The sequence below is a fragment of the Rana temporaria genome, chromosome 5 (genome assembly GCF_905171775.1).
Source record: "Rana temporaria chromosome 5, aRanTem1.1, whole genome shotgun sequence".
In the NCBI taxonomy this organism is placed as follows: Eukaryota; Metazoa; Chordata; class Amphibia; order Anura; family Ranidae; genus Rana; species Rana temporaria.
In genome coordinates, this window is record NC_053493.1 from 371,005,833 (window position 1) to 371,018,279 (window position 12,447).

The window sequence follows — 12,447 nt, forward strand, 5'->3', positions numbered from 1 at the left end:
CGTCATCGATCGAGTCTCCCTATATAAGGGATCACTCGATCGATGCAGCGCCATAGTGAAGCACGGGGAAGCCGTGTTTACACACGGCTCTCCCCGTTCTTCAGCCCTGGGGAGCGATCGCGACGGAGCGGCTATAAACAAATAGCCGCGCCGTCGTCCCGGATCGCTCCCCGAGGGGACCCGACCGCCGCAAGTCGCGGAGGGGGTCCCGATCGGACCCCCGACCCACGTCTAGGCAGGGACGTACAGGTACGCCAATGTGCCTGTACGTGCCATTCTGCCGACGTATATGTACATGCGGCGGTCGGGAAGGGGTTAATTAGGAAGAATGACAGAACAATTTGAAAACAAATAATTTTCCACTAATTTGTTTCCCCAAGCTACATTTATTTAATTGGCGTAACCAGATATTTACACCCAAAATACATTCAACAAAGCCTTCCTTCCACGTGCAAGGATCCGGCATCTGTGCAATTTTCATGTTACAGTTGCAGAGTGCTAATTTCATTGGGTCTCCTTTCAGTTGAGAACTTTTTCCTTTTGATGTTACATTTCAAACAAGTGGAGGAAAAAGATGCAACATTAACCACTTAAGACCCGGACCAATATGCAGGTAAAGGACCAAGCCCCTTTTTGCGATTCGGCACTGCGTCGCTTTAACTGACAATTGCGTGGTCGTGCGACGTGGCTTCCAAATAAAATTGGCGTCCTTTTTTTCCCACAAATAGAGCTTTCTTTTGGTGGTATTTGATCACCTCTGCGGTTTTAATTTTTTTGCGCTATAAACAAAAATAGAGCGACATTTTTAAAAAATTCAATATTTTTTACTTTTTGCTATAATAAATATCCCCAAAAAAGTTATAAAAAAAAATTCCCTCAGTTTAGGCCCATACGCATTCTTCTACCTATTTTTGGTAAAAAAAAAAAATCGCAATAAGCGTTTAACGTTTGGTTTGCGCAAAATTTATAGCGTTTACAAAATAGGGGATAGTTTTATGGCATTTTTATTAATATTTTTTTTTTACTACTAATGGTGGCGATCAGCGATTTGTTTAGTGACTGCGACATTATGGCGGACACATCGGACAATTTTGACACATTTTTGGGACCATTGTCATTTTCACAGCAAAAAGGGCTATAAAAATGCACAGATTACTGTGAAAATGACAATTGCAGTTTAGGAGTTAACCACTAGGGGGCGCTGTAGGTGTTAAGTGTGTTTCTAATTGCAGGGGGCGGGGCTGGACTTGTGACGTCACTGATCGTCTTTCCCTATATCAGGGAACAGACAATCAGTGACACTGCCACTGTGAAGAACGGGGAAGGTGTGTTTACACACACCTCTCCCAGTTCTTCAGCTCCTGTGACCGATCGGGACCCGTGGCCGCGGTCACGGAGTTTCGTGCGCGCAACCCACAGCTGGGCACTTTAAGAGGACGTACAGGTACGCGATTGTGCGGTCCTTAAGTGGTTAACGCGTTACTCAGCCCACAACAGTAACATCAGTCTGTATATGCAATAAAGCATGCTTATTGTACTCACTGTGGAGCCTAAGATTGTGTAAAAAGGCTGTTTGAGCCTGACTTCTCTGATTCTCCCCTTCTTCTACAGTCCCCAATCCATCTGCTGATAGCATAGATTCCTAGGAGGCACTCTGCCCATGCTCAGTTTGGTGTGTATTGCTAGAAAGTTTTTTTTTTTGGGAGGGTGCATGTGATCAGCACAGGGCAAATATTCACTGTCCAGACAGAGGATCAGGGGTTATGCAGCCTCATAGGACAGTCAGAGGAGATGAAAACTCCTCCTACAAGCCTTAACCAGTGCTTGGCCAGACACTGATAGAAGTCACAAGACTGCTATATACTGCTGATGAGAAAAGGTATTTAGCAGTTTATATTTACTGAAATAATTCTATTTGCATGTTCTGTGTACTGTGAGAGACCAGATATAGTGAATGCAGGGTCCTGGGTTTACTAACACTTTAAGATAAGATTTAATTAGGTTTGTACAAATAGGAATTGGTCCTACGGTACTGTGTGTGTAGGTTTAGAATCACAAAAATATGCAATGGCACTGTATATCCTTAAAGTAGAACTAAATACAAACCTTTTTTTTTTTAATTCTGGATAGAGTAAGGGATGATTATAAACCCTGTCCGGTTTTTTTTTTGCCTTCTGTGTCCCATTGGGGAGATTTTCCTTCACTTTCAGTCCTATTGCCAAAACAAGAAGTAAGGGACAATCCTTCCAAAGTCAGGGAATCTCTAATCACCAGGAAGCCTAGACTGGCCAGAGGGCTGTATATCCTAAGAAGAGCTGCCTGTTGCTGACCAGGCCGCACAGCAGGAGATAAGCGGTGACCGCGGTCCGGGCTAACACAAACCGTGGCCACCGCTCAACTCCTGCTATGCGATCGTGCCGAAAGCAGGGTCGGCACCAGCAAACTAGGATGTGCAGAAGAAGGCGGGAGAGAAGTACCTGCAGGGGACAGATACCTCCCAGGCTGGCCACTGGAGATATACCTGCGTTCGAGGGACAACGGCGGCCTCTCTCCTAACACCGGCCGGCACACTGTGACAGCTGCATAGGGAGGTGAGTGCACTGAGCTCAACTGATCCAGTGTGTGTTACAGCCAAAGTCACGCTCTGTAGTGGCAGGAAAGGGGGGTGGATTGGGACTGTCTGAGTCTGTCTCTTTGCTGGTCTGAGGCTGTTTCTTTGCTGGTCTGAGGCTGTTTCTTTGCTGGACTGGAAATGTCTCTTTGCTGGTCTGAGGCTGTCTCTATGCTGGTCTGAGGCTGTTTCTATGCTGGTCTGGGGCTGTCTCTTCGCTGGTCTGGAGCTGTCTCTCTGCTGGTCTGGGGACGTCTCTTTGCTGGACTGGGGCTGGGCTGTCTGCTGGACTGGGGCTGCCTCTTTGCTGGACTGGGGCTGTCTCTTTGCTGGACGGGGGCTGTCTCTTTGCCGGGTGGGGGCTGTCTCTTTGCCGGGTGGGGGCTGTCTCTTTGCCGGGTGGGGGCTGTCTCTTTGCTGGATGGGGGCTGTCTCTCTCCTGGTCTGGGGCTGTCTCTTTGCTGGACTGGGGCTGTCTCCTTGCTGGATGGGGTCTGTCTCCTTGCTGGATGGGGGCTGTCTCTTTGCTGGATGGGGGCTGTCTGCTGGATTGGGCTGTCACTTTGCTGTGTGGGGATGTCTCTTTGCCGGGTGCGGATGTCTCTTTGCTATATGGGGATGTCTCTCAGGATGAATATCCCATCACCAACCACCCGCGCAAATGTCCCCGCAGCTTAATCTCCTATCAGTACCCTGCCTGTGATTGATTGTATGTTGGAACTCCAGTGGGGAGTTTCCTTGATTAGCTGTGAGAGGCAGCTCTGATGAAATGTCGGATGGTATTTAATGAACCTGGGCGATGATGTCCGACATTTGGCCTGTGTGTACTAGGCTTTAGGCTGTGGAGGACACTGGCCAGTGTGTTCAAACTCTGGTGCCTCTCTGACTGGACGGTCATATTTAGATACACATCAAAACTGCTTGAACTGCAAAGTCCAGGCAAGACAATGAAAATAGAGACAGTTAGTAGCATAGAGTAGTATAACTGACTACATTTTTTATTTTTATGTAACTTCAGTTGGGCTTTGTGTGAGACAGAAACAGGGATTGCCTGAATATGCTTGAGCAGCCTGCCAGGGCCTCTTCCTCATACAGATCCTTCACCTTGCTCTGGCTCACACCCAGAAGAAGACTAAAGCTCCTATAGGATAACTTTAGATGGATACCCATCATCTTCTAAACGCTCTGTAGTGGCAGAAAAGGGGGGTGGATTGGGACTGTCTGAATCTGTCTCTTTGCTGGTCTTAGGCTGTTTCTTTGCTGGACTGGAAATGTCTCTATGCTGGTCTGAGGCTGTCTCTATGCTGGTCTGAGGCTGTCTCTATGCTGGTCTGGGGCTGTCTCTTCGCTGGTCTGGAGCTGTCTCTCTGCTGGTCTGGGGACCTCTGCTACCGGCCGTGTGTATACTTCCTCGCAATTTTCCTGACAGGAACACTGACGGCAAAACCGGTGGGAAAATGGTGAACCTGCGCTCTATTTTCCCGCGGCGGTTTTAAACCCGGCAGGTTTCCTATGGGGAAACACTGCGAAAGAGCCTACACACGGCCGGGATTCCCAGCCAAAGCTCTCCCCGCAGGCTTACCCGACCGGAAAACCTCTCGCGTGTACACGGGGAAAGTTACCGAGCAGGTTCTCGGGAATCCCGGTCGTGTGTACAGGGCTATACACATTGCTTAGCCTGTATGCACTTAAAATGAAAAAATATATATATATTTTTTTGTTGTACCTTTTTTTCCTTATAGTACAAGTCTGGGTAACTAATTTGTCTTGAGTATTTCAAGTATGTCTGTGGTTTTGAAGAATCACATGTATGTATATTTGTGCCTGGACATTTGACAATGCTAACTGCATGCGTCAGTATATGAAACTGCACCATGGCCCCACATTTGCACCACTTTTGCTCACTAGCTGAATAAAATCTGAATGCAGACTATGCTACGAATGACTCTTTTATTTCTTTTTTTAGGACTATAAACTCTGGTGTCATTTTCAAGCCCCAGTTGCTGGGTTTTTAGTTGCCATTCAAACAATAAATGAAATAACATTTGAATTACAGATTTCCATCATGGTAGACAGTTTATTGACGTTTGACAGACAGCAGAGCAAAAGTCAGCTGTGCAAGACTCAGTCACTGCAGTCTTACTATACGGGCGCATAGAGTGACGTACCTGACGTGGGCCTTTATGACCTACATGACAAGGCCTACTGCCAGTGCCAAATGAAGCAGAGATAAAAGTGCCAGATTATCATGAATCATACATACCAGACAGTTAAATGGCTTAAAGGCCAACTTCACGGACAACTGATTCAACAGGTTGTTGGCAAGTTGACATGCTGTTTTCTTATATCTCAAAGATTCCAACATAACAAGAAAAATGTCTTGTTATGCCCACTTTTAATTTTATTACAAAGAAAAATAATAGAATCACTCTTCTACATGATTTAAAATCAAAATGTTACTGGGAAGTACAATTGTAACAAATATTTAGGGGTTGATTAACTAAAGGCAAATAGACTGTGCACTTTGCAAAGAGCAGTTGCACTCTGCAATTGCAGTTGCTTTAGAGCTTAGTAAATGAGCAGAAGGTCTGCTGACTTCCATCATCCAATCACATGCAAGCCAAAATTCTGTTTCTTTTCTTTTCCTTGCACGTGATTGGGTATTCTTTGCAAAATTAAGCTTTACCTCATTTACTAAGCTCTGGAGCAACTGCACTTGCAGAGTGAAGAGTCTGCCTTTAGTAAATAAACCCCTTAATGTTGTCACTCAGAGATCATCCTTTTTCCATGTATCCACAGATAAGCACTGTTTAGTGTTTTATTGCTCATTTGATTAAATGTAAAAACCAAATGCTGTTTGAAGCTTGCCTCCTTATTTGTGATCTGTATTGCTAAAATGGGCTATGGCTTTGATTTACTAAAATCGGCGAGTGCAAAATCTGGTTCAGCTATGCATGGTAACCAATCAGCTTCTAACTTCAGCTGGAAACTGATTGGTTTCTATGCAGAGCTGCACCAGATTTTGCACTCTCCAGTTTTTGTAAATCAACCCCTGTGTTACCTATCCTGTTCTAAGAGAATAGATGGCTTCACATTCCCTCAAAACCCTTCTCATTAATGTAGGAGCATAAGGCTGTATTTTACAGCCCACATTTGCATGGGCATGGCTGCCTATTTATTTAAATGGACTGGCATGCTTGTGTTTCCCACAAAAAAAAAGTGCTTGCACCTTTTAAAAAATATGGCTGCACCCCGGGATTTCCCTGTGGTTCCCGCACCCACAAACGTGCTTAATAATGAATGGCAGCCCTGCGCATCTCTACAGAGCAGTGTGATGTGGCTGCGGGTGGTTGCAGGTGCAGGAACAGCTGCAATTCCTGATTCTGCTTTCCCTAAGAGGGAAAAGTTTAAAAGAGAGGTATTGGTTTAGGTAAATAAAAAAATTATCTATACTCACCTAGGTGGATGCAGCATCAGTCTGATGCTGCATGTATCCCAGCTGGCTCTAAAACCATAAAAGTGAGCGATCAAACACCGCTGATCGCTCAGCTCTTCAGGCTGCAGAGAGCTAATGACTGTCAGGCCTGGTACACATGATTGTTTTCCTCAACAGAATCCATCAAGAAACTTGGTGGCAGAGCTTTTTTGACGAGGAAAACGGTTGTGTGTATGTTTTTCATCGAGGAAACTGTCGAGGAACTCGACGAGAAAAAAAGAGAACAAGCTCGGCGGCACTCGGGGGACTGTGTGAAGACATCGCAGGATCCAGGGGAGAAGGTAAGTAACTCCCTGCCTGGATACTGCGATGCAATCCCGAGTCTGGCGTGGGGTTACCGCTAGTAGTACTGAAATTCCACCCCGTGCCAGACTCGGGAATCCTGCCAGGGCGGTTAAACTCACTCCAAGGGTGAGGACACACTGAGCTGTTGAGTTCCCATGTTAAGTCAATAGCCTATCAAGAATTAGGTCTAATGGAGCCAAGCAAGGGGTAACTAGCCAGCTTCCACAGATCTTATTGAACCAGGTCGGGCTGCCTCTATGCTGATATATCAAGCGCTCATATTTCAAAGTTAAACCCATATTGGCTAACCACATCTCTAAAGTTGGAGAGGCTTGAGAGATCCAATGTTGCAAGATCAGATTTCAAGCTTGGAACAGTGCTCCGGACACCGCCTCTCTGACATATAGGTCCGTTATAACCTCATCCAGTATACCCAATAAGCACGGTTTAGGTTCAAGAGAGACTGATACTTGAAAAGCATTGTTGAATGAATGAATGAATGAATGAAAAACTTATAAAGCGCGGCGCATGCGAACTGAATCGCTTCTGGGCGCTAGTTGTTCGTGTCTCATGACATCAGAAGAGCAGAGTTTTCTGAAAGTCAGGTGGTTTTCCTCCAACCGAATGCTGGTTGGCAAAGCGTTCCATAGTCTCGGACCTTGAAAAGCAAACCTTCTTTCTCCTTTGGACTTGTATTTGGTTTTTGGTACCCTGACCAGATTTTGGTCGGTGGATCGCAGAACGCGATTCGAATTGTGAGGTTCTATCTTGTCGCAAAGATATTGCGGAGCCTTCCCATGGATACACTTATGTGTCAGGCAGAGTGCTTTGAATGCAATTCTGTCTTTTACTGGCAACCAGTGAAGGGTTCTCAGCGAAGGTGAGATTGATTCCCATTTTTTTTTCCCAGTCACCAGTCTGGCGGCCGTATTCTGAACGACTTGCAGACGGGAGATTTGGTACTTTGGGAGTCCGAGGTAAAGGGCGTTAGCATAGTCCAGTCTGGAATTCACGATTGTTCCCACCACGACTGCTACGTCTTCTTTGGGAATAAATGGAATAAGTCTGCGTAGTAGGCGCAACAAATGGTGCGCTCCGCTGACTACTGACCCTATTTGTGCGTCCATTGTCATGAAGGTGTCGAAGATGACCCCGAGACTTTTGACTTTGGAGCTAGGGGGTGATGATTTGGCCCAGAATGGGCGGGGGTGTCCAGGTTGTTGCCAGTTGACTCTTTCGGCTGGCGTGAAACATAAGGAGTTCTGTTTTTGAACTGTTGAGTTTAAGATAACTCTTTGTCATCCAGTTTTCTATCAAAGAGAGACATTTCTCTAAACTGGGATGATGATCCTTTTTGTTGCAGATGCGAAAATACAGTTGCGTATCGTCTGCATAAGAGTGATAGAGTAGTTCTTGGCTACTGATAATATCAAAGAGAGGGCGAAGATAGATGTTGAAAAGCACCGGTGACAGGGGGGATCCTTGGGGGACTCCACATGACACCGTGCGCTTTTCCGACGTGAAAGAACCCAGTTTAACTGTTTGTGATCGGTTTTCAAGAAAGGAAGAAAACCATGGTAAATCACCTTCTGCGACTCCTGCTACCTTGGCTAGTCGCATCAGTAACAGTTTGTGGTCTACCGTGTCAAAGGCTGCGCTTAGGTCCAGCAGAACCAGGAGACAAGATTCTCCTTCGTCTGCGGCCTCGAGGGCATCGTCCCATATTTTGAGTAAGGCCGTTTCTGTCCCGTGTCCGGGACGGAAGCCTGATTGTAATGGATCCAGTAGATTGTGGGTATCTAGATGCTGTTGCAGCTGTTGTACCACTACTTTCTCCATTATCTTGGAGAGAACATTTAGGCCTGTTATGGGACGGCGGTGAGTTGGGTCCTTGGGATTGTTGATGGTGTTTACGATGCCAGTCCAAAAGCGCAGTGCAGCTATGAAGCAATGTTTAATGAAATCCTTTCCAACCTGCCTCTGGGAAGGAAAGCCTTCTAGGAAATGGTCAGTTGGTCTAAGAAGACACGCATTAAAGTAGAACAGTAATGTTTAGCTTGTTTAAAATGATGATTTCACTTTTAGCTGCGATGTACATGTATGTTTTCTCTCCTAAACAATCTTTAAAGACACAGCGGGCTTGATTTACTAAAGGGAAAAATACTGTGCACTTTGCAAAGTACAGTTGCTCCAGAGCTTAGTAAATGAGCACATACTCTGCTTAATTCCATCATCCAATCATGTGCAAGCAAAAATGCTGTTTTTTTTTTTCCCCACGTGATTGGGTACTCTTTGCAAAGTGAAGCCTTACCTAATTTACTAAGCTCTGAAGCAGAGGGAAACTGCACATTGCAAAGTGCACAGTCTATTTAATTTAGTAAATCAACCCCAAAGGTCCAACCTAGCTGTTCCAGCACATTCAAGTTTGGACTTAAATCTAGACAACCACAGAGGGGAACTGCTGGCTGATCTGGCATGCCTATGTGTGTATTAACTGTGTTTTTCTTTCCCACAGATTCTAATAGAATTAGAAACTGCACTTTTAGATGATGAGCCACATTGGTACAAGCTACAGACGCATGATGTGTCTTCATTACCACTACCCCACCCATCTCCCTTTATGCAGCGGAGGCAGATGCATGGGGAAAGCCCGACCAGAAGATTGCAAAGTAAGTCTTTAAATTACAATATTGTATGCAGATCAGAACCCAACTCATTGAATGTAGGGGAAACTAGAAGTGTTCCTGGTAACCAGATTCCAGTTATTGGATTTCTAGTGCTTGTTGGATGTAAAACAGGTCCCCGGTTACTGTGGTTATTTCTTATCCTTTACTGGTATTTATGAGGTCACAGTCATGTAATGTGGTAAGCATATAAAAGGTTCTTCACTAGAGCAGATATTGATTTGCTAAATCCAGTAACCCTATCAGGCCCCGTACACACGACCAGTTTCCTCGGCAGAATTCAGCTTCCGACCGAGTTTCTGGCTGAATTCTGCCGAGAAACCCGGCCGTGTGTACACTTTCGGCCGAGGAAGCCGACGAGGAGCTCGGCGAGGAAATAGAGAACATGTTCTCTATTTCCTCGTTGTTCTATGGGAGCTCTCTCCCCGCCGAGCTCCTCGGCGGCTTCAGTGCTGAACTGGCCGAGGAACTCGATGTGTTTGGCACGTCGAGTTCCTCGGCCGTGTGTACGGGGCTTCAGAGTGAACCTTTAGGTGATCTGACCATGGTAAACTGAAATGTTGTTGCTATGAGAAATTTCACTTTTCGTAAAAAAAAAATCGCTGCTTTGTTAAATAAACCTACTTCTATAATTCATCTTTCACCATCAGATTGGCCATGTTTTTCTTTGTTAGATTTTCACATAATTGAATTAGGAGTGAAGGAAATAGAACATTCTGTATATGTCCTGGTTATTGTAACATTTTTTTCTAGTAGGTGTTTTCTAGTCATGTGACTTTCTAAAAGGCATCCCATATACCAGGGGTATTGAATTAAAATTCAGGAAGGCCCGATACGTAAAAATGTTATTTAGCCGTGGTCCAACTGTTTGTGTGATGAATCAGATCATTCACATCACAGCCCCCTCCTCTTAAATAACAATCTCATTTTCACATCAGTTTCCTCAGTCCCTCTTTACATCACAGTTTTCCCTTGAAAGTGGTGTCCTCTACCCCCCTTCACACTGACCCCCCCTCCCCAGTAGGGTCCACTGCCCCCACCTTCACATCCCCCAAAGTAATGTGCTCTACCTCCATTCTAACCCCAACCCTCAGCTCTACTCCCTCCATTCACATTTCAGACCCCCTTAGTTCTGCCCCATTCTTATTAAAGCCCCCCTAAGCCCTGTCCCCTATTTACATTGCAGCCCCCTTAGCTCTGCCCCCCCCCAATCACATTGTAGCCCCCTGAACTCTGTCCCACATTCACGTTGCAGCCACTCCTTAACTCTGCTCCCCTCGTTCATGCTGCAGCCCCCAGAGCTCTGCCCCCTATTCACATTTCAGCCCCCCTAAGCTCAGTTCCCCCCATTCACAGTGCAACCCTCCTCAGCCCCCCCCCCCCCCCCTCCATTCACATTGCAGCCTCCCTCAGCTTTGGTCCACTCTTTCACATTGCAGCCTTACTCAGCTCTGCTCCTCCCATTCACAGTGCAGCCTCCCTCAGCTTTGCTCCCCATAAATCTGCCCCCCCCCTTGCATTCACATTACAGACCCACACAGCTCTGTCCCCCCATTCACAGTGCAGCCCCACTCAACTTTGCCCCCCCATAGCTCTGCCCCCATTCACATTACAGACCCCCACTAATTGTGTCCTCCCATTCACATTGTAGGCCCCTTAGCTCTGCCCCTTCACTCTCCTATTTCATTTGGGTACACAGAGCGGAGAGCTGGAGGCAGGACAGCTCTAGACAGTGGAAGACACAGCGGCTTTTGGTTGGAGGGTGGGAGCAGGAGCTGCCAAAGTTAACTTCATCCTAACAATCAATCACCTGCTGGGACACTTGAAAATGTAACTCTGGCAGCTTCCGCCATCCATCCAAAGCTGCTTTGTCTCCTGTTCTCTGCCCAGCTTGACCTGTGGCTGCCTTTTGATCTCCACTCTGCTGCAATGACAGCGGCGGCTGAAGTGAAGAACCGGCTCCTAAATGGCAAATCGCGGCGGCCTGGATGGGGCAGTGACTCGGTCCACACCTGGCCCAGGGTTTGCCATTTAGTGATGGCTGCTATATACAGTAAAGGGAATTAATAGGTGTGACACTACTTCCTTTTTTGTGTGGTTTACAGTGGTTCCTGTATATTACTATTTTCTGTATATTATATCAATGGCCCATTGTGCAGGATGGACTGTATAAAGTAAACTGACCCAGTCACATCACTCTCTTGTCAAAGGAGTTTATATTCTTAGACAGACACAATCTGTTTGCTCAGATGCCAGTAAACTTAAATTTTAAATTTTATTGGGTCCTCAATCAGCATCCACACATCAAAAAGCACCACTGAATCTTTCTTCCCAAAACATCACAGTGCATGACATGAGTTTTCCCATTTTTGCATTGTGGTACATTAAATGGTCAGGTGTGCAATTTATTACGTTGACGTATTGGGTGCCCATTAGAAATAAATGGAAGTACCCCCAAAAAATATGCACAGCATGTGTCCAATGCATGTATATAGGTTGTGAAACCAGCCTATTACTGTGTAATATAAAAACAGATCAATATTTAAATTCCCATGTTTGCTTTAGTTTTTATTTAAACTAACTAGGATTAAAGGATTTGTAGTATGCAATGCAGTAGAAATCATCTGTATATTGGGGGAGATTTACTAAAACGGGTGCACACAGAATCTGGTACATTTATGCATACTAACCAATCAGCTAACTTCAGTTTGTTCAATTAAATGATGGAAATAAAATCTAACTTTTTTTTTACATATTATAACAATGTCTAATCTGTAATTTGATGCCTTTTGGAGATTTTTCCATCTTTCCTTGGCTTCGTTATGCACATTAATACAATTTTTTACCTGGGGTGCCCAAACTTTCGATCCCCACTGTATGTATGTGGTGAGTTAGGGCCTGTTCCTGTGGGCATCTGAGAGAGTCAGATAGACACATCTGATTTTCCAGTGCTTACATGTGTGTCAATGTATGTTTTGACAGTCTTCTCATCTTTTTGATGAATGGAGCCATCATTCCCACGTAGCACTGCAGTAAAAATTGGTGGGTTAATAAAATGAACAGACATCACCTGCTCATGTCAGCTAAAGGGCTTAGCTGAGTGTGGAGAGAGCGATGGCTGTCACCCAGGCATGTAGGTGCTGGATGGTAAGGTGAACCTACCTGATCCCAGGGCCCATTCATACTTGCCCATTTTTGTCCATATGTGGCATGTTATGACGCTCATTGATATGCAATGTAAAGTTCATTGCGATGTGTGGTAACGCATGGCAAAGTGCGTTTTGATACATTTCTATTGATTTCAGTGGAAAACATATATTTCTTCTAGAAACAGACAAGTGTAAATGGGCCCAAAGATTTTCTATGCTGCA

General features: G+C 45.4%; 1 protein-coding gene across 8 annotated transcripts in view; it reads left to right on the forward strand.

Annotated features, from left to right (window-relative positions):
- The window catches only part of RIMS2 (regulating synaptic membrane exocytosis 2), an 830,084-nt gene that overhangs the window by 537,060 nt on the left and 280,577 nt on the right, over positions 1-12,447 (forward strand). For all 8 annotated transcript variants that reach the window (XM_040354833.1, XM_040354825.1, XM_040354826.1 and 5 more), the window contains one exon: positions 8,908-9,061. In XM_040354833.1, coding sequence (XP_040210767.1) covers positions 8,908-9,061 — 154 coding nt within the window. The remainder of the gene's footprint in view (positions 1-8,907; positions 9,062-12,447) is intronic.